The sequence below is a fragment of the Zootoca vivipara genome, chromosome Z, assembly GCF_963506605.1.
Source record: "Zootoca vivipara chromosome Z, rZooViv1.1, whole genome shotgun sequence".
Taxonomy (NCBI): Eukaryota; Metazoa; Chordata; class Lepidosauria; order Squamata; family Lacertidae; genus Zootoca; species Zootoca vivipara.
This window is the reverse complement of record NC_083294.1, coordinates 30,229,893-30,252,438: the sequence shown is the minus strand read 5'-3', so window position 1 is coordinate 30,252,438 and position 22,546 is coordinate 30,229,893. Positions and strand designations below refer to the sequence as shown.

The 22,546-nt window shown below is 46.6% G+C and overlaps 1 protein-coding gene across 3 annotated transcripts in view; it reads left to right on the top strand.

Annotated features, from left to right (window-relative positions):
* NHSL2 (NHS like 2) overlaps positions 1 to 22,169 on the top strand; it is a 124,263-nt gene extending 102,094 nt beyond the window's left edge. For all 3 annotated transcript variants that reach the window (XM_060270377.1, XM_060270378.1, XM_035113297.2), the window contains exons 6-8: positions 460 to 2,697; positions 6,724 to 6,856; positions 8,909 to 22,169. In XM_060270377.1, coding sequence (XP_060126360.1) covers positions 460 to 2,697; positions 6,724 to 6,856; positions 8,909 to 9,185 — 2,648 coding nt within the window. In that variant the 3' untranslated portion in view covers positions 9,186 to 22,169. The remainder of the gene's footprint in view (positions 1 to 459; positions 2,698 to 6,723; positions 6,857 to 8,908) is intronic.
* The last annotated feature ends 377 nt before the right edge of the window (positions 22,170 to 22,546 follow it).

Below are 22,546 nucleotides of genomic sequence, written 5' to 3'. Positions count from 1 at the left end.
CAGGCATGGATTTCTTTGTGTTGATGGGGGCAGCTGCTCCCTGGCAGTGAAATGCGGTTTCTACTTTTGGGGTGGCAAACCTTATCCAGCACAAGGGCCACATTCTGTTCTGGGAATTTTCCAGGGGCCACATGCCAATAGTGGGCATTGTTGTTGTTTAGTCGTGTCCGACTCTTTGTGACCCCACGGACCAGAGCACACCAGGCACTCTTGTCTGGTGTGGGCATAGCTGGAGAGAAAAATGGGCATGGCGATGAATGTAAATTTCACTAGCCCTGGGGAGATGGGGGATGGCTATCCAGGGGTGTGTGGTCTGGCATCCACATAGAGAGGTAATGAGGGCTGCATTGAGCCCTTGGCCTGAAACTCTCAACCCCTGATCTAAGACCTTTCAGTGGCCCAATCAGGAGATCTTCCAGGCTGTGCTTAATTCCTGCCTTTTCCTGCCCTCCCCTGCAGGGAACAGCAACGGCCCCATTCTCAACCCTCCAGCGACCATTGCAGAGTCCGCCTCTTGCAATTTTGTCCCTGAGGTGGCCAATGGGAGGAGCTCCACCCACCAGGCCCGCTCCCCTCAGCCAAGGCCACAGCTGAGGAAGACCTTCAGTGACCTTGGGGGAGTTCTACAAGGACGGTATTGCCAGGGGCCCACTGGCCACACAGACAACCCTGGGGCAATGTATGCCAGCCCGTCGTGCAACGGCCCCAAGGAGGACTTGACCTTCTCCCCTGCCTGGAGCGCAGCATCTTTTGGTTACGTGAGCCCTTCCGCGAGCCAGGGTGAGCTGGTGATGGAAAGTGGGGCCCAGTCGTCTCCCCGCAGCCAGAGGGGAACCCCAGACTCTGACCGGCCTGCTTCATTCTTCATTAGCAAAGACAACGCAGTTGGGAGCAACGGGTCTGGGGCGTTCTGCGCTTCTCCTGAGTCCCCCGTAGTTGCTGATGGAGGCTTGAGGTGTGGGGCAGCGGAGGTCAAGGCTCGTTTGGTCCCCGCCACCCCGAGCGAAGAGGAGTGCCCCCAAGCGGAGAGGCAGCGGGTGATGTGCAAGTTCCGCGAGAGGTCTCTCTCTGTCCCCACGGACACAGCCTCATTATGCTCCATGGACATCGGGGGCAGCGAGACCTGTGCCCTGAGCTACCCCAGCGCCAGCTCCGAGGGCAGCACAAGCACAGACAACGTCTCACTGGCGGTGGAGCAGGAGGCTCAGGTGCGGTCACGGCGGCCGCGCACCAAGAGCATCTCTCTCAAGAAGGCCAAAAAGAAGCCCTGCCCGCCTACTCGCAGCGTCTCGTTGATCAAGGAGGGGCAGCTGAGCATCGCGGAAGCTGGTGGCGAGCCATTGCCGCAGGACCAGAGACCAAAAAGTCTGTGCTTGTTGCCCGACACGCAGGCCCAGAGCCAAGTCCCTGGGGACGCAACCAAAGAGCTGGAAAGCGTGCCGTACTCACAGCAGTGGTACATGCCAGAGTGGAGTCCTGGCGACCCCTATTGCTCTCTGTCTGGCTCCAGCACAGCCACTGGGACCACCGTGATCGAGCTCTCCAAGGCACGGGGTAGCTCTGAGTCCCTCCCCTCCCCTTCGGTCTCTAGGGCCACCACACCTTCCCAGCTCTCTGCTGAGGTCAACTTGAAAACCTCCTCCCCGGCGAGGCCGACAGGGGTGATGTCTCCCTCCAGCGGCTACTCCAGCCAGTCGGAAACTCCGACCCCGACCATCCCAACATCTGCCGTTCTGGGCCACACCCCACATCAGAGTGGGCGTGCGAGACCCCTTGTGCCCGAAAGGAAGTCCTCGCTGCCCCCAGTCTCGCCCATGGAACGGAGCCCCAAGTCACGGCTCTCCTTCGACCTGCCATTTGCTCCGCCGTCGCACCTGGACCTCTCAGGGCTGAAGATCTCGCTCAAGGCCAAGCCCAAAGTGAGCCGGCATCACTCCGACTCCACCTTTGGAGCCAAGCTGGGGCCGAAGCTCAGCCCCGTGCAGCCTGTCATGCCCATGGTGACGCAACTGGACCTGCGCTCCGTCCGCCTGCGGTCCATCAGCCGCTCTGAAACGGAGGACAACCTAGAGAGCCTTGAGCCTGTTGAGGAGCCCGGCAAGAAAGTCCGGCCCCCAGTGGCAGAGAAGCCGCCCCTTTCCAGGAGGCCCCCGATGCTCCTGCACAAGACCCCTCCAGTCCAGGAAGAGTCCCCTGTGGGCTCCCCAACCTCTCCACTGACGCCCCAGGGCTCGGTTGCTGTAGAGAACATTTACATAGTGGCTAGGAGGCCTGAGCACCCGTGGGATGCAGATGCCTGGAGCCCTATGGAGCCGCAACCCCCAGTGGCAGCCGTCTCTCCAGCACAAGGGCCCCCGGGAACGTTCTTCTCTGCCCGGCGGCTTTCCGAGGACAGCTTGGAGGAGGAGCTGAAGCCAAGGCTGCCATTGGAGAGAACACCTGGCGGGGAGAGCCACAGAACCAAAGTCCCTCCCCCTGTCCCCAAGAAGCCTAGTGTGCTTTACCTGCCACTGGTGAGCTCCCCACTCCACCCAGGGACCTGCGTCGGAGATCCAAGGTTGGCTGCCAGCCCTGTCATCATGCTGGACGAGGACTGTGCTTATTCCGAGCTGACTCCGTGCAAGGCACTGACCCCTGTGGCTAATGCAGTGAGCATCAGTCCGACAACTGCAGGGTTGTCTTGGGGAAACGTTTCAGGTAAGTGGCTCTGCCTTTCAAGAGACCTTCCTGGGTTCTCTTCTGCCCTAAGGTGGTTGAAACGGGAGTGTAGTCCAGCAGTAGAGCACCTGCTTTGAATGCTGGAGGTCCCAGGTTCAAACCCACTTAAAAGTACCAAGCATGTGATGGGGTAGATTGATGCCCCCAAGATGCTGGAGAGGTGCTGACACTTACAGTAGACGACCCTCGGATGGGCAGCTGCTTTGCACATTGTGTGTGGATTGGTGCAAACATTCTGTCTCCCAGAGAGTAGCTTGCACCAGCTTTGCTCCTCCTCTGCTCGTTTTGCAGCTGGGCTGCACTAAGCTAAGCCAATGTTTGGCTTCAAGTGCCATCCCAAACCTGGCTTGTGGTTAAGCTCCCTCCAGAGACTAACCACAGTCTGTAGCTTAGGTTTGTTCTTGGATACGCCTTGTGGTTAGTCTGGAGAGAGCTTAACTGCCCAGGCAAAACACTTAGCCAAACCTTAGCTTAGTCCAGTCCAGTGAAGCAGTCAAAAAGTCCAGGCGAGGAGTCTGCCCAATCATGCGTTCACACCAAGCCAATATTCGGCTTTGTGTGATGTGCAAACAAGGCCAGCATGAGGCAGCTACACACATGTTGGAACACAGGGAGATGCCTTATACCACATCTGACAAGCAGCGTCGCTAGCCTTCTGGCTGCCCGGGGCGGCAAACCCGAAGGCACCCCGTCGGGGGACAGGGTGTCCGTCGTGCGCATGCATGACGCATGCATCATGACACGCGGCACACACAGCATGACGGACAACGCACATGGCACACTACGGAGCGGGTTGCCGGGGGGTGGTGCTCCAGCACTGGATCTGAGGATCCCGATGCTAGAGCGGCGGCGGCAACACACTCCGTAGCTCGCTGACGCCCCTCTCCGCTCCATCTGAGCAGGAAGAAGCACAAAGCGAGGTCCGTAGCGTCAGTGGAGAAGCCCCTCACCGCTCCGCCTGAGTAGGAAGAAGCACAAAGCACGTGGCAAGCTGATCCATAGAGCGCTTTGTGATTCTTCCTACTCAGGCGGAGGCGGAGTGGCGAGGGGTGTCAGCAGCCACCGCTGACGCTGCTCTCTGGCCCGCCCTTTGCCTCCGCCCCACCAAGAAGAAGCAAGGGGCAAGGCCAGCAACATCGGGGCCTCCGCAATGGCGGTCGTGCCACTGCCACAGTAGTGGCAGCCGTTGGTGGAGGTGGCGAGGGGCGCCGTGCTGCCCCCCACAGAGTGGAGCCCGGGGCGCCCCATCCCCCGCTCCCCTATTGCAATGCCCCTGCATCTGACTACTTGACAGCTCAGGTTGGCAGCGACTCCTGGGGATTTTAGGCAGAGTTTTTTATTCCGTCACCTCCAAACTGATTCCTCTTTAGCGGTAGACGTTGAGGGTGAAACCTGGGACCTTTTGCATGGAAGGCATGTGTTCTGCCAATGCTCTGTAGCCCCTTTATGTGAAAGAAGTAATGTGTGATGATTGCATTCAGGATGTTGTTGGGGCTTGTGTTTTTTGCTCAGTGTACACAGGCTGGGAAAATGCAATTAGTCCTTGCTTTTGCATTATGTGCTGACTCCTTGTAGCCCTCCAGGTTTTGTTTGCCTCCTGCTCCCACCTGCCCCAGTCAGCAAGGCCAATCATAAAGGATGGTGGTAGTTGTAGTAGTCTAACAACATCTAGAGGGCCACAGTTTTCCCTTCCTTCTTGCATAGGATTTTTTTAAAAAAACACTATATGTCATGTGATTGTCACACATGACCATTTTTATTTGTGCTGCACCCTATAACATCCTCCCAGGATTGCTTTCACATGAGAACTTGGTAATGTATGAAGAAGCTCATAGGAAGAAGTTCTTCCCCATTCATCTTGATATGCATATTTGATTTGATTTAATGTTTCTATTCTGCTTTTCCAAAAAAAAAAATTGAACTCAGGGCAGCTCGCAATAACAACTGTAGCATGAAAAATTAACAAGAATTACAATCACTTTACTAATATCATATGTACTTTTAATAGTATATGTACTGGTTATTTCTTCAAATCATATCCTGCCTGCCCTCCAATGAATTCTTTCCCTCCCTGCTTTATCCTCATAGCAACCCTGTAAGGTAGGACCAGTCCAAAGTCGCTAAGTGAATGGGGATTAGAACCTGACCCTCCCCTATTCTAGTCCAACTTTCTAACTAGTGTTCTGGATTGGCTCTGATGTGATATGACATGATGTGCAGTGCCCAGTAGTCAAATATAAATATATATCTTTAATACTCTGTTGGATGCTTGGACAATCTTGCTTTATGCTATGGATTGAAATAGTTAGTGGAAGCTAACTATAAATTAAAAAATACACAAAACCCAGCAAAATAAATTAACCCAATCTTGAGCAACTTTTGATTGCACGGCAATCTAAAGTTACCAGCTGGATAGCAACCTGTCCCTCACACCCCCTGTGCACTATACATTTAAAGCAGGATCACACCACTTTAAATAGTCACAGCTTCTCCCAAAGAATCCCGGGAACTGTAATCTGTTAAGGGTGCTGAGAGATGTTTGAGCCCTATTTCCCTCTCAGAGCTAAGATTCCCCAGACTTCCCTGGGAAGAGGAACTGATGGTAAAACTACTCTGAGAATCTTCTCTCTGAGGGGTCTCCTACGGTAATAACTCTCAGCACCCTTAACAAACTACAATTCCCATGATTCTTTGGGGGATGCCATGACTATTTAAAAGAGGTTTGATAGTGCTTTGGATTTAAAGTGCAGGTGTGACCTCTCTCTCTTGATCTGTTGGTTTCTGTTCCTCTATATGCCCATTCTTCCTATTCTTCCCAACATCTTGCATGTTAGCTTTATTCACCCCCCCCCCATCTCTTTCTCCCTCTGATCTCTCTTTCAGCTCATTCTCCAACCATCATCAATCAGCTCAAACCTTCCCACCTCATTCTGTACCCTTTGCCCCTCATTCTGTACCCTTGTGGTACTTGGCATTTCTCGTGGACAGAGAAAGCCTGCTGTGGCTCCTACTTGGATCAAGCTCACAGCTCCACCTAACAGCAAAACCCATTAGCTTAGGGGGTGTTCACACGTTGCATTCATCCAGTGTACAATCTGTGTAAAAATAAATAAATAGCTGAACTGTACATTTGTACAGCTATTTACATAGAGTTCTACAGGTGTAGAGACCGCTTGTACCTGTGCTCAATGTGACTTGTCAACAAGCCTCATGTATTGCCCAGTGATTGTTACAGTCTGTTTTTCTGTGTACGCAAAACAGCTGTGCAAATAAAAAGTGTGTGCTCTTTCACACAATCCCCGGCACATGTGGAGAGACGTTTTCCCCTGTGTTCATTGTAACGTGCAAACAAACCTCCTGTGAACATCTGAAGATCCCCAGGAAGGGAAGGGAATGCCTGTGAATTCTGTGTTCACTTCAAAGTGGATGCAATAACAGGAGATCTCTGGTTAGGATCTCTCACTTGAAAATAATAACCAGCAGCTGCTTCAAAGTGCTGCTCTGGGAGAGGGTATCGTACCCACTTCTTCCCTAGCTTTTTCCCCAGACTAAGCCAATTTGGGGTTTCCCTCCTTGGGGTTGCTTATACTTCCTCCTTGTGCGTAGGTGTGGGTGTCATTTCGTCTGCTTAATAACCAGTAACAATAAGGGAATACAATAAAGGCATAATATTGTACTCAACGTATCTAACCTAAACTACATCAATAAAGATGCAGGAAAACATAGTTAATCATTATATGGTGAACCTGTGTCCCTCTAGGAGTTATTGGACTTCAGTTCCAATCATCCTTGACCATTGGTCATGCTGGCTGGGGCTGATGGAAGTTGACCTCCAACAGCATCTGTAGGGCTCCAGGTTCCCCATACCTGCTCTCCAGTTGGCTATTTCTGAAGTGCCTCTCTCCCACCCCCACCCAAACCCCACCCCTCAAGCTTCCCGCCAGCATCCCAGATCTCACTGGCAGGAGACCTATTTGGCCAAGACTCTTGCTTTCTTTTCTTCAGGGAGCTCAGTGGGCTTAAGGGCCGAAGAGAAAAGCTTTGTAAGTGACAAAACCGCCGAGTCGATAACCGAGGAGGACGACGATGTGTTTGTGACATCCCGAACCACAGAGGATTTGTTTACTGTCATCCACAGGTGGGGGCCCATCCAGGTGTTGCATTCTGGGAGTTGGTAGCTTCTCTGAGGGTGTGGGGTGGTTTGCTCACCCCACCACTCTAGCCCCACCATACGCCAGCCGTAACTTGGGGGGGGGACCCTTCCTGCTCTTTGAGAGCTTCATGCATACCCCACCTGAAAATCCTTCCTCACTTTATCCCCTGTTCATGTCCTCCAGATCTCTCAGGTCCAGAGATCTCATAATAGTTGCCAATCACCAGTTTGTGTCTATTCTCAAAGCCAAGCTCCTGTGCCAGTTAGGCATTTATTTTAACAGCCACGGCAGGCCAGCCACTACATTTCAGGTGGGCTATTTCAAACCCCACCTCCTGCACCACTTTCATGAGTGCTTGCTTGTTTTCATGCTGATCTCTGCAGCTTATCATAAGGACCAGAGGCTTGCATTTTCAAATCAAATGCTTGCACCATGTCTCAGATTCTATACTCCCATCACCCATTTCACCCAGGAATTCACCCAGTTAGAGCTTTGGGGCAGAGCTCTAGGGGTCCACTCAGCAGAATGAGGCAGAGGTGGGTCCCCCCACTGCATCAGGGCTGCCCTACCACATTTCGAAGTAAGCGAAGCTATATCTAAAGAGAGAGGGCTCTGTAACATAAGTAAGTCAAGAGTCCAAAATGACCTAACTGTATTGCTGCATCCTACTTAAAGCCAGTCCCTGTAAATAAGGCAGGTGGAACTTGCAGCCTGCCAGGCACTGCTGAACTACAGTTCCCATTGCCCCTGACCATTGGCTATGCTGACTGGGGCCCATGGGAGTGATAGTTCAATAACATCTAGAGGGCCACAGGTTCCCCCCACCAGTGCTGCAAAGGGCGCAGTGTTTTTGCCCGCTGATGAAAGAAAGCTCACATTCTGGTTCCATTCAAGATAACTAGAGTTTGGCATTCTATGTGCTTTCTTACTTCACTCACTTTTCACAGCACCCACAGGAGGTCATAATCCAATCATTATCCTCCTTGTGTTTTCCATGTGGTTCCTCTGAGTGATAGCTCAGTCAGTAGAGCATGAGACTCTTAATCTCAGAGTCATGGGTTCAAGCCCCACGTTGGGCAAAACATCCCTCCATCGCAGGGTGTTGGATTACATGACCCTCATGGTCCCTTCCAACGCTACAATTCTGTGATTCCTCAGACCACAGAAAACCTGCCTTTTTAGAAAGTTAAAGCACAGTAGTGCAGTCGGTACAGGTGTGGTAGGTTCTTAGCTCTATTCTTCCATCTTTTCCTGCAGATGTAGCTTTGATGAGCAATGTAAGGTATGAGGAGGTTAACCTAGGACATCTCCAGTATTACCAGTATCACCATACGACATATATATATATCATTTTCAAAAAATATTAACATATTCACACAGTGGTGTTTAAATGAAGAAGATTTATTTTTAAGGATTTTTAAAATGCTACATTCTAGCAACAAGTTTTTGGCGTAATGCACTTTCTAACTTTTTTAAAGCATTTGTTTCCACAAGTGTCGAAAGTAATTGGGAAACGGTGCTTATGGTAAATAAGCGTTTCAGCACTAATTAAATAACTGATTTTAAGTAGATGAGTGGCAGAAGAGTGATTTTTATTTTGTTTTGTTTTATTTTAAAAACTTTGCTTGAGTGAATCGTCACTTCGTCCCACCCATTAATGTGGATGGAATGTAGCAGCAACCACATGTCAAAAAAGCACCATACCCCTGCATTAAGAAAAGGCACCTGCAATTCTGCTTGCAGCTTACAACAGGAGAGCAACGGCTGGATAGTCCTCGGGCTGCCTTCTCAAACCTGGGCCCCAGCCAGTAATTATGGGAATTGTAGTCCAAAATATCTGGCATGCACCTGGTTGGGGAAGGCTGCTCTGGAAACACCCATGGCAAATTGAACCATCGCATACAAAGCTCCCATTGTTTCCTCTGGATGGGTCCCATTACACCATTTTAGACTGTTACGGCTGCGCCAGCTCTGCCTAACCTCAAGTGACTTTCTGATCTGTTTGTTTGTGTGTGTTTGCGTGTTTGCATTTGCAGGTCCAAACGGAAGTTGCTTGGTTGGAAGGAATCCGGCGAGGCCTTTGGCAACCGGCAGAATTCAAAGAGTAACGAGTGCGCTCCGACTGGCGTCACAAGAACCTCCAGCAGGAATGAAGATTTTAAGGCACTCCTTCAAAAGAAAGGTGGCAAGGGCGCTTCAGGCATCCGCACGTCTGCGGCTGAACTTCTGAAGACCACCAACCCCTTGGCTCGGCGAGTCATGACCGAGTTTGCTGTGGACGGGACAATTCAGGGCCCTAAGACCCAGCCATGAGTATGTCGAGAGAGAGAGAGCTTTGTCATTTCGCGCAATGCCCTAATCCGACCCTTGGGGAGATCTGCTTGACTAAGGGTCAGGGTGAGCCTACCACTCCATAAGGGGGTGAGGTTGTGTTGTTGTTTTTCATCTTCGTTGATTTGTTGGCAGTGGTGCCAGACTTTTTTCTGTTTCTTTTTTTTTTTTTTTTACTGGAGGGGGGACTCCTGACCCAAGAAAAAGTGTCTTAAATGTAGAGCACACACCCATCTCCAATGGAATCAGCCACACATCTTGGCCCTAAAGGGAGGAAACTTTTATATCTTTTTCCACACTGGAAGAAGGACCTGCGGCATGGGTGTTCCTAGACAGGGCTATCCTGCGTTGGTGTCAGACCTAGGCCTGGCACCTTCTCCGATTGCATGAGGAATGGGGTACCTCCTCTCTTTCTCTTCCTGATCCTCCTGCTTTACAAATTTGGCGGGTCGGGGAGTCCCTCTGTACTGATTTCTTCTCTGCAGTGAAGCTAGCTTGAAACTGTTCAGAGTTTCTTTGGCATGTGGTACTTTCAGTGCTTGTAGGATACAATATATGGCTGTTGTGGCTTCTTTTCTTTTTAATTCCACACACACACACACACACACACACACACACACACACACACACACCGCAGAACCTGACTCATTTTTAGTTTTGACTGCAAAACTCCTGAGGTAGTGGTGGAAAGGTGATCATTTAGGAGGCAGGTGTTCAAGCAGAGGAAGAACAAAGACCCCTATTTTTTGTTGACGATGCCTGACGGTCATATCAGGGCTCAGCCACACTTCTGTTCATCCTAGTCATGGGTCCGATAAGTTATTTTGCCCTTTCGCTTTCCCTGGGGAAACCTGCTGCTTATGGCTGAATTGGAACAATGCCAGTCAGGTTTCGTGTGGACTGAGATATGTTTCAATTCAGCAGTGAGCAGTGGGTTTTCCCAGGGGAAACGGTGGGACAAAATTAAAGCCTCTCAGACCCATGACTAGCAATCATGAGGCTTTTAATCTCAGGGTGGTGAGTTCAAGCCTCACGTTGAGTGAAAAAGCTCCCTGCATTGCAGGGGGTTGGACTAGATGACCCTCGTGTTCCCCTCCAACTCTACAATTCTGTGATTCTTAGGATGAGCCCTAGGACTCCAGTGTCCTTAACATATTCCTTGCTGCTCTTTTACTCAGGGTGGGCAAAATTCCCCAATCTGGCCTCATCACCCTTCAGCCTAATATTTCTATGCTGGCCCCTGAGAATTTTGAAATATTCGTTCAGCTCTTGGGAGGGCTAGCACCTAGAACATTTTGATACAGGATTGATTCCCCCACTGCTTAAATGCAAGTATTCAGCTTGGAATCTGAAAGATTTTCCTAGCCCTTCCATATCCTTGGAACTCCATTATCTGACCAGAAGCTCTCATTAAAGCTGTTGACCTGCTTCTCTTCACAGCTTTAAATGGAACAAAAGCAAATGGTCTTGTAGCTCCTGCTCAGGGTTCCTGAGCTAATTGTGTCTTTAGAGCCCAATCCTGCACACAATGGACTCTGGCCGGCTGGGACACCATGGGGCTCTTTGCAGACACCAGACTTAGACTAACGGGCTGGTTGTTTAGTGCAATCTTGAGCTGCAGGCCTATGCCTGAACTGTACTGGTGGGGTAATACTGTTTTAAGGATCAATGCAAAGAGTCGGGGCTGACTAATGGTTGCAGCAGCTATCTTGGTTGGATTCTTCACTTCCATCCTTGGTAGGATTCTTCTTTTTACATCATGAAGATGAAAAAAGTATTAAAGGCATCTTGCAGCACTGTACACACTTGCAGATGAATTGTGGCATAAGCTCTCATATACTAGAGCCTGCTGAAGTTGAGTGTAATTATTCTGATTAACTAGGTGTTTTCCTAAGCTGGGATACATGTGAGCAAAGGGAAGGGCATACTTTAAATGGTGGAGGCCAAATGGCCACACAATTTACAGTCCGTGGTCATTTTATGAAAAGGTTAAACCAATGGTGAACCTTCCAGAGGTTGTTGAAGCTCGGCTTCCATCAGCCCCCGCCACCACAGCCCATGTCTCAGGATGATAGGACAGGCTTAGGCAAACTCAACCCTCCAGGTGTTTTGGGACTACAACTCCCATCATCCCTGACCACTGGTGCTGTTAGCTAGGGATAATGGGAGTTGTAGGCCCAAAACATCTGGAGAGCGAGTTTGTCTATGCCTGTGATAGGAGCTGTTGTTTTGTAACACCTGGAGGACAGGTGACATGTGGAACCCTTGGCTCTCCAGATGTTGCCAAGCTACACTCAACTTCAGCAAGAAGGACAATAGCCAGGGATGATGGGAGCTTTAGTTCAGCAACATCTGGAGGGCTAGAGGTTCCCCACACCTGGTAAACAACGTAACCACATTGATCATCCACAAGATGACCCATAATAATAATAATAATAATAATAATAATAATAATAATAATAATCCCAAAATGCTTCAAATATCTGATGAAGTGAACTGTAGTTCCCAAAAGCATATGCCGCAATGAATCTGTTAGTCTTTAAAGTGTTGCTTTTGCTACAGCAGGTTTCCGCGATGGTATCCCCAAGTGCAGGCCTTTAATTTTCCCCCAGAGAAGTGAATTGTAACCATTCAAAGAAGTAAACCGATACCGGTATGTTTGCCATGTGGGCAAATGCTACCTTCCACTCTTAAGTCTGGGTGAACCAGCCCTTACCACAGTGCAGTATGTGTATAATGTTCACTGTAAGGTGTCTAAAGAAGCATTGAATGCACACACCGAAGGGCGTACTACAATATAAAAGCCCATTCTCTCTCCATGTTTCCTACCTGTCTCAATGAAAGGCATTTTGCTGATACTTAAAGTTTTGTCTGGGGCAGCATCTTTAATCTCTTCCCCCACCCCTCAACCCCAGTATACCATTTTTTTCCAGCCAATTAGCACTTTGCAACCTCTGGAATCCTCTGGTATGCTCACACAACTTAATGGCCTTGCAGTGAATGTCCATAGTCGGGGAGGGACACTGCATTTGAGTCCCTCTCTTGCCTCCCCACTGCCCTGCAGTTCCTCTCTCGAGGCAGGAAGTAGCATTCCCTGATTTTCACAATCTGGCTCCTGCTTTTTCCTCTCACACAGCTAGTGTGTGGGATCCTGCTGACTGGGCCAAGGAGCAAATAAAAGCAAGAAGAACTGATGGGTTTGGGGGCTGAAAAGACAATCATTAGAAATGCCCAGAGCTATTGCTACTCCTGAAAGATGCTATTTTACTCACTTTCTGTACTGCTCCCTGATGTGTGATGCCAGTAGGATCTGCCCAGCTACACCTGACCCATCTCCTCCTGAGTTTTAGGCTCCTGTTTTCCATGGGTCCTAGGGAGTATGGGAGGTGGGTCATTTAGAAAGAGATGACAAGGATCAGCAAAATACCCAACTCCTTCCCCAGTCACGTATGGCTCCTTCCAGAGATTATCTTAAACCTCGCCAATTTAACTTGGAAGTGAGCAAAAATCACAAGATCCTCTGTAGGAATCCAGGGTTTACCATGCACCTCCTAAGATCAATCTACCCATGTTCAATACAAAGTTTTTTTTCCTCAGGATGCTTTCACATGCTGCAAAACACCGAAAAAAGACCAGTGTTCAAATTATGGTAGATAGGAGTTTTGTTTTTTTTCTGAGGGGGGGGGGTAGTGAAATTCATGAGACTGATGCCCTAATCCTCCCCAATTTCAGCCAAAACATGTCCCACATTTGGAAAAGCAAGAGCTAAGGGAGAAATCATAAAAGTTAAGGTATTTGGGGGCCCTTTTCTTCACCCTTGTAGTTTGGGAACCGAACAGGGTGTCCCCACAGAATGTAGATATTAGCGCTTAACATTCTCTTTTACTAAATCCTATGGTGAAAATAGGAAGTGCAACTCATTCTTGCTTCCTGTTTCAGTGATTGTTAGAACATGGGAAAGGGCTACAGCAGTCACAGATAAACTTGGCAAAAGATAATTTCTTGTATTCAAAGGGGCTTGCTTGGAAAGACTAGGGGCATATCTACATTGCAAATTTTAGCTAGTTTGAAATGAATGTGGAACACAGACGCCTGCTCCAGGAACCCTGGGAGCTGGAGTTGTATGAGGTTGCAAATAATGTTGTTGTTTTTTTAAAATTAATCTCTATACCTATAGTTTCCAGGTTCATTGGTCTGGACCTATGACATTTAAATGGGCCTGAAACCGGTTACAACTAAGGGATGAAGGAGAAATTTGCTTCTGTTTGGATTGAAATGCATACCCATCTAATCCACACTTCCTGAAAAATATGCTAACTGAAAAGGTAGCCTTCAAAATCCGCACTCCTCCAAATTTTGTCGTGCAGTTCTCTGGCCAAATAATGTTTACAAAAAAAAAATGTGCCTACTATCATCATCATCATCATATAGTTCTTAATCGCCTTCTAAACAACCATCTCAAGGCAATTTTCACGCAAGATAATTTTTTGAAACACACGCACACAAAAACACACAAAACACATTTGAAACAAGACTAAAACCCTAGCAAAACAAACACTCGTGGTAAAGGCTCATTTATCCCGCTAGGAAAACTGTGTTCAATTTTAACTATAGTTACTTGAAGCAAGCTAACAGCCTAGGTTGTGAAGCTGGCTTGTTCAATTTATAGTTAGAATCAGCCACAGTTTACGTTTCAAACAATGCACTAAACTGAGACTAATCTAAAGTAGAAGCTTCTGGTCTTCTCACAAGGACATCAGAGCAGAAGAGTGTAAGGCCTGGCTCTTTCTTGAAATCCAAACCATGGTTTAGTGCAGAGGTGAGGAACCTCTTTATCTGGCATTCTGGCCTCTCAGTGAGCCACACTCTTTCCCCTGCCTTGCTATGTACTCCCCTGGAGAGCTTTATTTGGCTGGGATATATCTTTTAACTGTATTAAAATTACTTGCTTGTCTGGATGGGGGATGGAGAAATGCATGGGTGTCACAACATTTATCTTTTATGTAGTTGGAATGTCACATCCCTTGAAGTCTCCAGTTTTGCCTCTGGCCCTTCCCACCCCTGGTTTTTAGGTCCTGGGCAGGTTCCCCATGAGGGAATGCTCCCCTCAGGCTGGAACAGGTTCCCCATGCTTGTTTTAATCATACATCCAAACGCAGCTATATACTGTGTCTCAAAACTTGTTTTCCATGCAGTACCTGACTGCCTTGCTGGCAGGGACTAGAGAATCTCGTTCATCTGGTCACTGACCTGATTTTCTGATTACCAAAAGTGCCCTAAAGGAACAGGGTAGTAACGATAGCTGATAGCTAATGCAAGCCAATTGCAACTTCATAAAAAGTGAAAACAGGGTGTTTTTAAAATACTGCGCTTAGTTTTGTATGACTTCCAGGGTACCCTATTCAGTACAGTTGTAGGAAATGAAACATATCCTGCCCAGGATTAATAATCTAATGTTGGGTCGCAGCAGGATTTAGTTTTCTCTGTGTGCCTTCGTGTGAGGCTGTGTGTGTGATATATAGCATTAATGCTGGTCAAATCAAGTATAGTTGCCCGTATCAGCTGATCCTCAAATGACGGTTTCCTCTTGCAGAACTCTTGGTCTTTCAAATCATCGGGTGGAAGGGATATGCATTATTTGTTTGCTTTGCTATGGCACTGCCCTAGCCATCTTGGGAGTCCTGCTGTTTATCATTTAACAAATGCATTAATCTCTGTGTGTGTGCTGGGGAGTAGGAATGAAATGGTGTCATGGTAACATAAGTGGTCATATATTGCTTATACAAAGACATAGCCAGCATGAAATTGGCTAGAAAGTATTTGTACTCTCAAATCATTATGAAACTGAGGAGGATGACCTGTTCCCCAGCAGTTGGGCAGAAACTCAGGTGTTCAAGTGTTAAACTCCTAATGAGAAAATTGTACACAATGTGATTGGTCCTAAGAAATAATGACACTGAAAGCATTTTTTTTAAAAAAATAAAAACCTGCAGAAGTACATAATGCTGCCTGAGTCTGCACACAAAGGTTTGCAGGCACACTTAAATGAAATTTCTGAAAAAGAAACAGGGTTTTAGCTTAGCCTTATGTGCTAACTTTGTATATGCAGGGAAATTAGGTTTTGAAATTTAACACTGTGGAGCTTTGAAACATGCTATTCCACAACCAGCAGTCTGAAGCAGGGCAGTCGAGGAAAAACAGCAGTACATTTAAATTGTTCCCTTAAGCTGCAATCCTAAACACACTGCCCTGGAAATAAGTGCCATTCAGTTGAAGTGTGGCATTCATACACAAAGAAAGCCTTCCTTTTTATTGGTCCAACTTGCATCAAATACATTTGGTTTCTCGTACTGTACTCTCGAAGAGCTGGAAGAAAAGCATGCACACACTTGTGAGCCATTCTAGTCCTTGGTGAAGCATGCAATTCTTCATCACTCTAGACTCCCATTTCAAAACAACAGCCAGCAATTGTTGATGAGATCTGAATGCGTTATTTTCAGAGGAGTGAAATGGTAGGGCTCTTAGCAACGTTCTCCCCGCTCTTTCTGTATCTCTCCCTCTTATCTTTCTTTCTCTCTCTGCCTGTTTCTCCTTTCTTTTTTTGCAAGAGTCTAAATATATATATTGGATTTTGTGCTGCCCCCTAGGTGAGAAGGCAATTTGGGGCCCTCCTTCCAACAGTTTAGGAAGCCAAGCTTATAGACAGCTCCCTCCTGATGTTTGCTATTTGAGCCCATATTCATTATCTCAAGACTGGGCTTTAATCTGTGAGTTGATCCTCTTCTTATATAAAGAGAATCACTGTATATCAGCTATTCTGCAGATTTCTGGGTCCACATTATTCAGGAAGAGCCTGATGACACATGTCTACTGCTTGATGGTTGCAATATTAAATGATCATTTGAATGTATGAAGGACCTATCACAGGTATAAGCTTCCATTGGCTTAAAATACACTGGCCACATTCACACATAACAACAAGTCAGACTTTCTGTCTTCTTTTGTTTTATTGTGAACAAGTGGTATTGCTAGTCTGTACGGCCCAATTGCTTCTGATTCAATCCTTTACTGGGTCGAACAATATAGTAATGCAACAAGCCATGACTTCTGGTTAAATCTGAACCACGGGGGCCATGGTTTGTTGCTCCCTAACAAGAAGCCACAAACAGGAAGACAAAAATGAAGCATGGTTTAAGGTAGGTTAATACTTGTGGTTTGCTAGGGAGAAACAAAGTATAATCACTGGTTCAATATGACCAGAAGCTAAGGCTTTCTAGTTTGTTTATCCTCTTTGTGCCAGGGGTGAGTAATCAGGCTCACAATAAACCACAACAAGACAGAAAATCTGGCTTCTTGTCACGTGCAAAAACAGCCAGTGACACACACAAAAGCAGTTCATGCATTCAGTCGTGAAAGGCCAAGCAATAGACTCACGTGTGGACAACTGCTCATTCCATTTCTGGTATTTGCCCAGCCAACTCCTTTGACCAATAGCACCAAGGCCTACTGACCTGAATGCATTCATTCTCTAGCCTCTGTAAACAAAAAAAAGAGAACATGGAATAAGCTTCCATCTCAAGTGGGCTAATAACTGAATGTTTTCATTTGACGTGGAAGATTAATGAGTGACCTATAACTGAATCTACACCTGTGGTATCAAGAGATGTTTCAGGTTTCTTTGTGTTTGTTTGTTTTTAATGTATTCTGGCCAGTGACCTTCCTTTTCTGTGTTTGTAATGTGTTTCTGGGCATTTCCTTTGTACAGCCCAAAACCAAATCTCAGGCTTCTTCTGTTCCTCTGCAAAGTGTTTCTCTCCTTCCTGCGTGAAGCACTTCATCAACAGTCATCCTAAGAAGCAGCAAGGCTTCTTTCTATTAATACTCTTTTGTTTCCCAGGAGGTGTTACCTGCCCCTTCTGCTTGGATGAACCAGAATTTGCTTTAAAATGTGCTTGGCTCCAGTTGCTGCCACTGTTAGTTTGGCTTTAATTACATGTTCCTCCATCTGTTGCCATGGATTTGCACAGTTAGGTCTGTAATTAACTTCCCAGCTCAGACGTTCAAGAAAAATATATCATAAAAAATGTCCACGCTTCATTGATCGTGAGGGTTTTCTCTCCCCCCACCCCACTTTTTTGGGGTTCTGCTTTTGCTGTTGCTTTTCCAGTTAGGCTAGAAATATACAAAATTGTGATGGTGGTGGTTGAAGAGGAGGGACTGGCCTCTCCAGGGGTCCCATCAACCTGGCTAACTGTTCTCCATCCCCTCACCTGCAAGGTGGGTCAGCACCCAGGTAGCAGCACTGCAGATTAGTCCCCTTTCCAATTAGAAGGGGATTTGGTGAGGTTCTACCTTAGGAAATGAGGTTAAGGAAGATGGTAGGATGAAAAGCTATGAACAAGACAGTGTGTTTTCCTTACTAGAAAAAGGAAATTATATAAGGTGACTCAAGCTTCCTATCTGTGATCCACGATCACAGAGGACTTGTGCTAGTGCAAAGGGCAAGTTTTAATGTGCACCAGAGGGATCACATGCAACTCTTGCATTAGTGGTAATCTGTTATGCAGCAGATAGTACAGTATCTTGCTTGTCAAAGTTATGAGTAGCCTGCACGTGCAAAACCTTGCACAGCAAAGTTTTGCTGGCACAATGTACCACTAAGTGACTATTTTACATACAACCCAATAATTTTTTAAAGAGCACACAAGTGCTGTGTGGCTGCTTAATTTTACACAATTGATTCTGTTTCTTCTGTAGTCACAGGAAGGCCCCCTCCTTTTACGCAAGCGGGTTAGACTTTAGCTCCTGTCCTGGATTTTGGAGAATCTTACCAAGTCTCCATTCCTTCAACCCTCTCTTCTTTTTTCTTAAACAGAGTTTCCCCGGGCTCTCTGTTTCTGTATCCCAGACTTATTTGTTGCACTTGCTGGGTGTGATTTGTAGACTCCCTAAAGGGTCAAACCAGATATGCAGCAGTTTATTAAGCATGCACCTGCCATTTAGGCTGTCCAGTGGGGGCAGGAGTGAAACTTTCCCCCTCCCCTCCCCATTCTCTCCTGTTTCTGCCTCTGCCTCTGATTCTGATCTTCTCTCTGCCACAGACTCTCCCTGCTCAATAAGGCTTGTTACCCCTTCAGCTTCCGACACCACATCCTCTCAGGTTTCTCCCTCTTCTTCCTCTGACCACTCATTCCTACCACCACTCTCCAGGCTCTGAGCCTTCTTCCCTTGGGGGTTCCTCAGCTGGTCCCTCCCAGGACATTCCTCTGCATCCAACCAGTCCATGACAGATCGCCACTCCCTACCATTGATCCTGCTTACAAGTTTTGTCTGTTGCTCATGTCCTCCAAGTCCTGCCCAAGCATGGTTGGAGCTTGACTGGAACAAACACAAGCCAGAGACCCAAAAGTGCCCTCTGGGGGGCTCTGGCACCATCCTGTTATGTAGTTCTTTACTTCTCCTCCTACCCACAAGTGGTTCATTTCTATGGTCCACATGATTGGCACTTCCCTTTTCCAAATCTAACAGCCAGGCAAATAGAACTTGTGCCAGAGGGGAGAAATGCAGGAAAGGAGAAAGCTGAACTCTTTGTAGTGGTTTCAGAAATTTCTGCCTGCAGCCCTGAGGTCCCTGATGTGGTGCTTGTGAGTGCCATGGTACCCTCACATGCACACCTTGGTGTCCACTGATATCCTACCCCTCCCAGTTTATATATATATAGAGAGAGAGAGAGAATGAGAGAATTTTTTTGGTTCTGTGACAAGTTGTCTTTGGAAGAAGGGTGTTGCCTGCCTCCCCCCCCCCCCGGTGTTTTGTTTGTTTGGGGGATGTGTGTGTTTTGCCTGCTGATGGAGGGGCGTGTTGGGATCTGAGCATCACCAGATTTTCCGCTGTGAGGTGGGTATTTTATGGTGATCTCGGCAGTTTTCTTAGGTTTTCAAATGTGTCCCTGGGCCCAGAAAAGTGGGGCTGCCCTTTTCCTTCAAGTGAAACTCAGGAATGTGCTGAAGTACCAATGATTGTAAACCCTAACAACCTGGATTCTTTACATTCTTTTCAGAGCAGGTGTCCCAAGGCCAGGAGCAGATACAATATCCTATGCTTCCCCAGACAAGTCCTGGCGGCAGAATCATTTGCCTGCTGGGTGCCTTCTGTGGTTTTCATTCTCCAAAGTGGGCAATCGATAGAGTAGGGTGGGTGGAATTCTCCAATCTTGAATCTGCTTTGCTGTGGGGCCAGGGATGGATGTATATACCCAAATTCCTAAGTCTGGATCCTGTTAGATTTAGGGGTAGGGAGACTTCTAAAAGTTTTGGGTTTGCCATGTTAATACTTAACATTATGGGCTTAAAAATCAATCAGATAGACTCAGGTTGCAATCCAATGCATGCTTACCCAGGAAGAAGTCCTGTTGAACTCAATGGGACTTACTTCTGAGTAGACTTCTATAGAATTGCAGGTTTTGTTTTTAATGTTGAAATGCTGAATTTTCTTCCTTTTTTTTTCCAAAATGGAAAACCTGCCATTCAGATTCTTTAAAATAAAATAAGAGTGCAGTTTTCTTCCAGATTTAGGATTGATCCCCTTTTGCCATGAGTAGTTCTGGGTTATTCTTTCTTTTCACCTACCAGTGAATCCATTTGAATTTAACAGGGTAAAATAACTGCGTGGCTTCGCAGCCATCTTCCTATATAGATATATGTGTGTGTTCTTTCAATCACAGCTTTGACAGGGGATTATTATTATTATTATTATTATTATTATTATTATTATTATTATTATTATTACAAACTTTCTGGCAGCTTCTGACTGTCAAGGCACAGCCTTGACCAACCCTCCTCATAACCACTTCCTGCTGTAGTTGAAATCAGACCTTGTGTATGTGTGCTCCCATAAAACTCCCCCTTGAGCATGGTTCTAAGTATGGAAAGGCAGCATGCAAATAGGATGGTGGTGGTGGTGGTGGTATGACTATCAACAGCAGGAGTACCAAACAGCAAAAGCCAGTGTGGGATGTGGCATTGTTGGTAGGGAAGGAATTCACTGGGTCCACTTTTCAAAGCAGACCAGCCCAGTCCAATGGTCCTGTACTTGCTTGCAGATTGGAGCACAACCCCTGATCAGATTACAAAACTCTCTGGATTCGGTAATGCAGTTTTCAAGTACCAATTTATTATTATTTTTTAAAAAAATGTGTGCATGGAAGTATGTATTTTTTGTGGGAACGCACCGGGGGTGGGGGTGGGGCGGCATTAAAACACCACTGCACAAAACAAGACAGAACCGACCTATGATTGAGTGTCAGTGTAAGTGACACAGGACAGGGAGCCTACCCCTAACTGCTGCCAATTGCTGCAGAGACATGAATGTACCATTTTAGCTCATTACTGGGCCAACAGGATGAATGTTCTCCCAATGTAACAAACCCGTTGACCAGGACAAGTGTACTTTCTCATAGATGAATCATTGCCGATCGTAGGGGAGGGGTTGGTCTTGTGTCCTTGAGATATATAGATATATTTTTTTGAAAAATCCCCACAAAGGGCTTCAAACAAGCACTTTCACTTCTAATGAAGATTCATCCCATGAATGTATTTTGACCACACAACACACACCAGAGGTGCAAGGAGAAGCAGTCTGCTTTGCTTTTTTTTTGTTTTGTTTTTAATTGTCAAGCACCACCACATTACAGGGTGAATCTACAAAGATAAGTGCCGGGTGCTTTGTAGAAAAACTGTTGCCTGAATGTGTGGCCGGTAAGCAATGAAATGCCATTAAACCTTGTATAGTGTCACATAGGACTGCTCAGGAAAAGAAAAGAAAAACCATTGAAGAGGAGGTGAAATGGAGAAATTAGCAGTGGTAGCTGAACCTTTACTTGATTGCGTTATAATGTTGAGGCTGCCGGATTTCTGCTAGCAAGAGATTTGCACATTGGTTTTCATTCATAGAGCTGCCTCAGAACCTTGCCCTCCTCCCTTTTGATTTTCTGTAGAATAAAAAAATAAATCCATTTTTGGACTGCAGTTCTAAGCATAATTACTTGACAGCAAGTCCTGTTGAACTCAGTGGAGTTTGCCTCCCAGGTAAACGTGTTAGGGTTGCTCTCTAAAACGTGTTAGGGTTGCTCTCTAAAAGGAAAACAATCATTAATCCTGACACTACACCCATAAAATACATGCAAATCCTCATTTTGCTAGAGGATACCTGTGCTTGTCTTTTCTTTAACTGGGTTACAGTTTTTAAAAAACAAAATGCCTAGAGAGTAATTATTCTTTTTGCAAGCCTGCTTCTCTTAGGAATCCATTTTCCTTGCTCTACACCTAAGTGGATTTAGATAAACCTCCCCCCCCACCCCCACCCGAGGTATTTCTGTACAGCCTAGGTAACCTAAGTCTCCTACCTATACTTTAATCTAGCTATCTCTATATTTGCATTAGTCTGTCTTATTGTGAACCAGTCACACAAGAATGACGGAAACAGTTTATTGACTCCTTTTGTGCGTGTCAATGAAAAATTGATTTGGGGTGCTCACACCCTCTTTTGAACTCAGATTCTTGCCACTGTACAGTATATGGAGATGCATAGAGAGACTTTTTATATTTCTGAATGTTGTACTTTTTAACTCCTTGCAAGCTTGGTAATACACTATCTAAATGTCTAAAAAAAACAATAATGATTGTCTTGGAAGTCTGATGTTATTTCCTTGAACCTGTGGGTCGCAAAGGTGATGGGGAGGGCGAAGAGAAGCCCCAGAGGGTGAATTACACTGTGAGCAGAGAGTGTGGGGGAGTCATGCTGGAAGATTTCAGGCAAGTTAGATGTGTTAACCTTGAGGACACATCTCAGGTTTCCTTCTACAATGCCCTCCTGCACTCTGCTGTAATTGGGCTGCCACTAGTTTAAAGAAGCCATTGTATGAATGAGTTGATTAAGTGATTGATTGAGCAACTGAATTTACACAGATATGCCAGTGGGTACAGCAAAACTTCTGAAGAAAGCATACTTTTTCTTGCTTTTAAACTATGATGTGCTATGTCTTGCAACGGGCACACTTGAATGCAGAAGGCTGGCACTGGGTTTCCCCCATGCTAATTTCCAGCTTTAAAATTGCCTTCTCCCTCTCTCCCCAGCCTTCACTGCTTTTAGCCATATTGAAAAAGCATGACAAAAAATGTAGGAATGGGGGAGAAAATCGATACCGTTGAAAATGTAATCCAAACAGGCCTACACCGCAGTTTCTGATACAATATGCAAAGTCTGTGAATCATCACACCCCAGCAAACTGGTCCCTTCATTGTGAGTTGGTGAGGGAGGTTGCCCTTTTCTCCTTGAAAAGTACA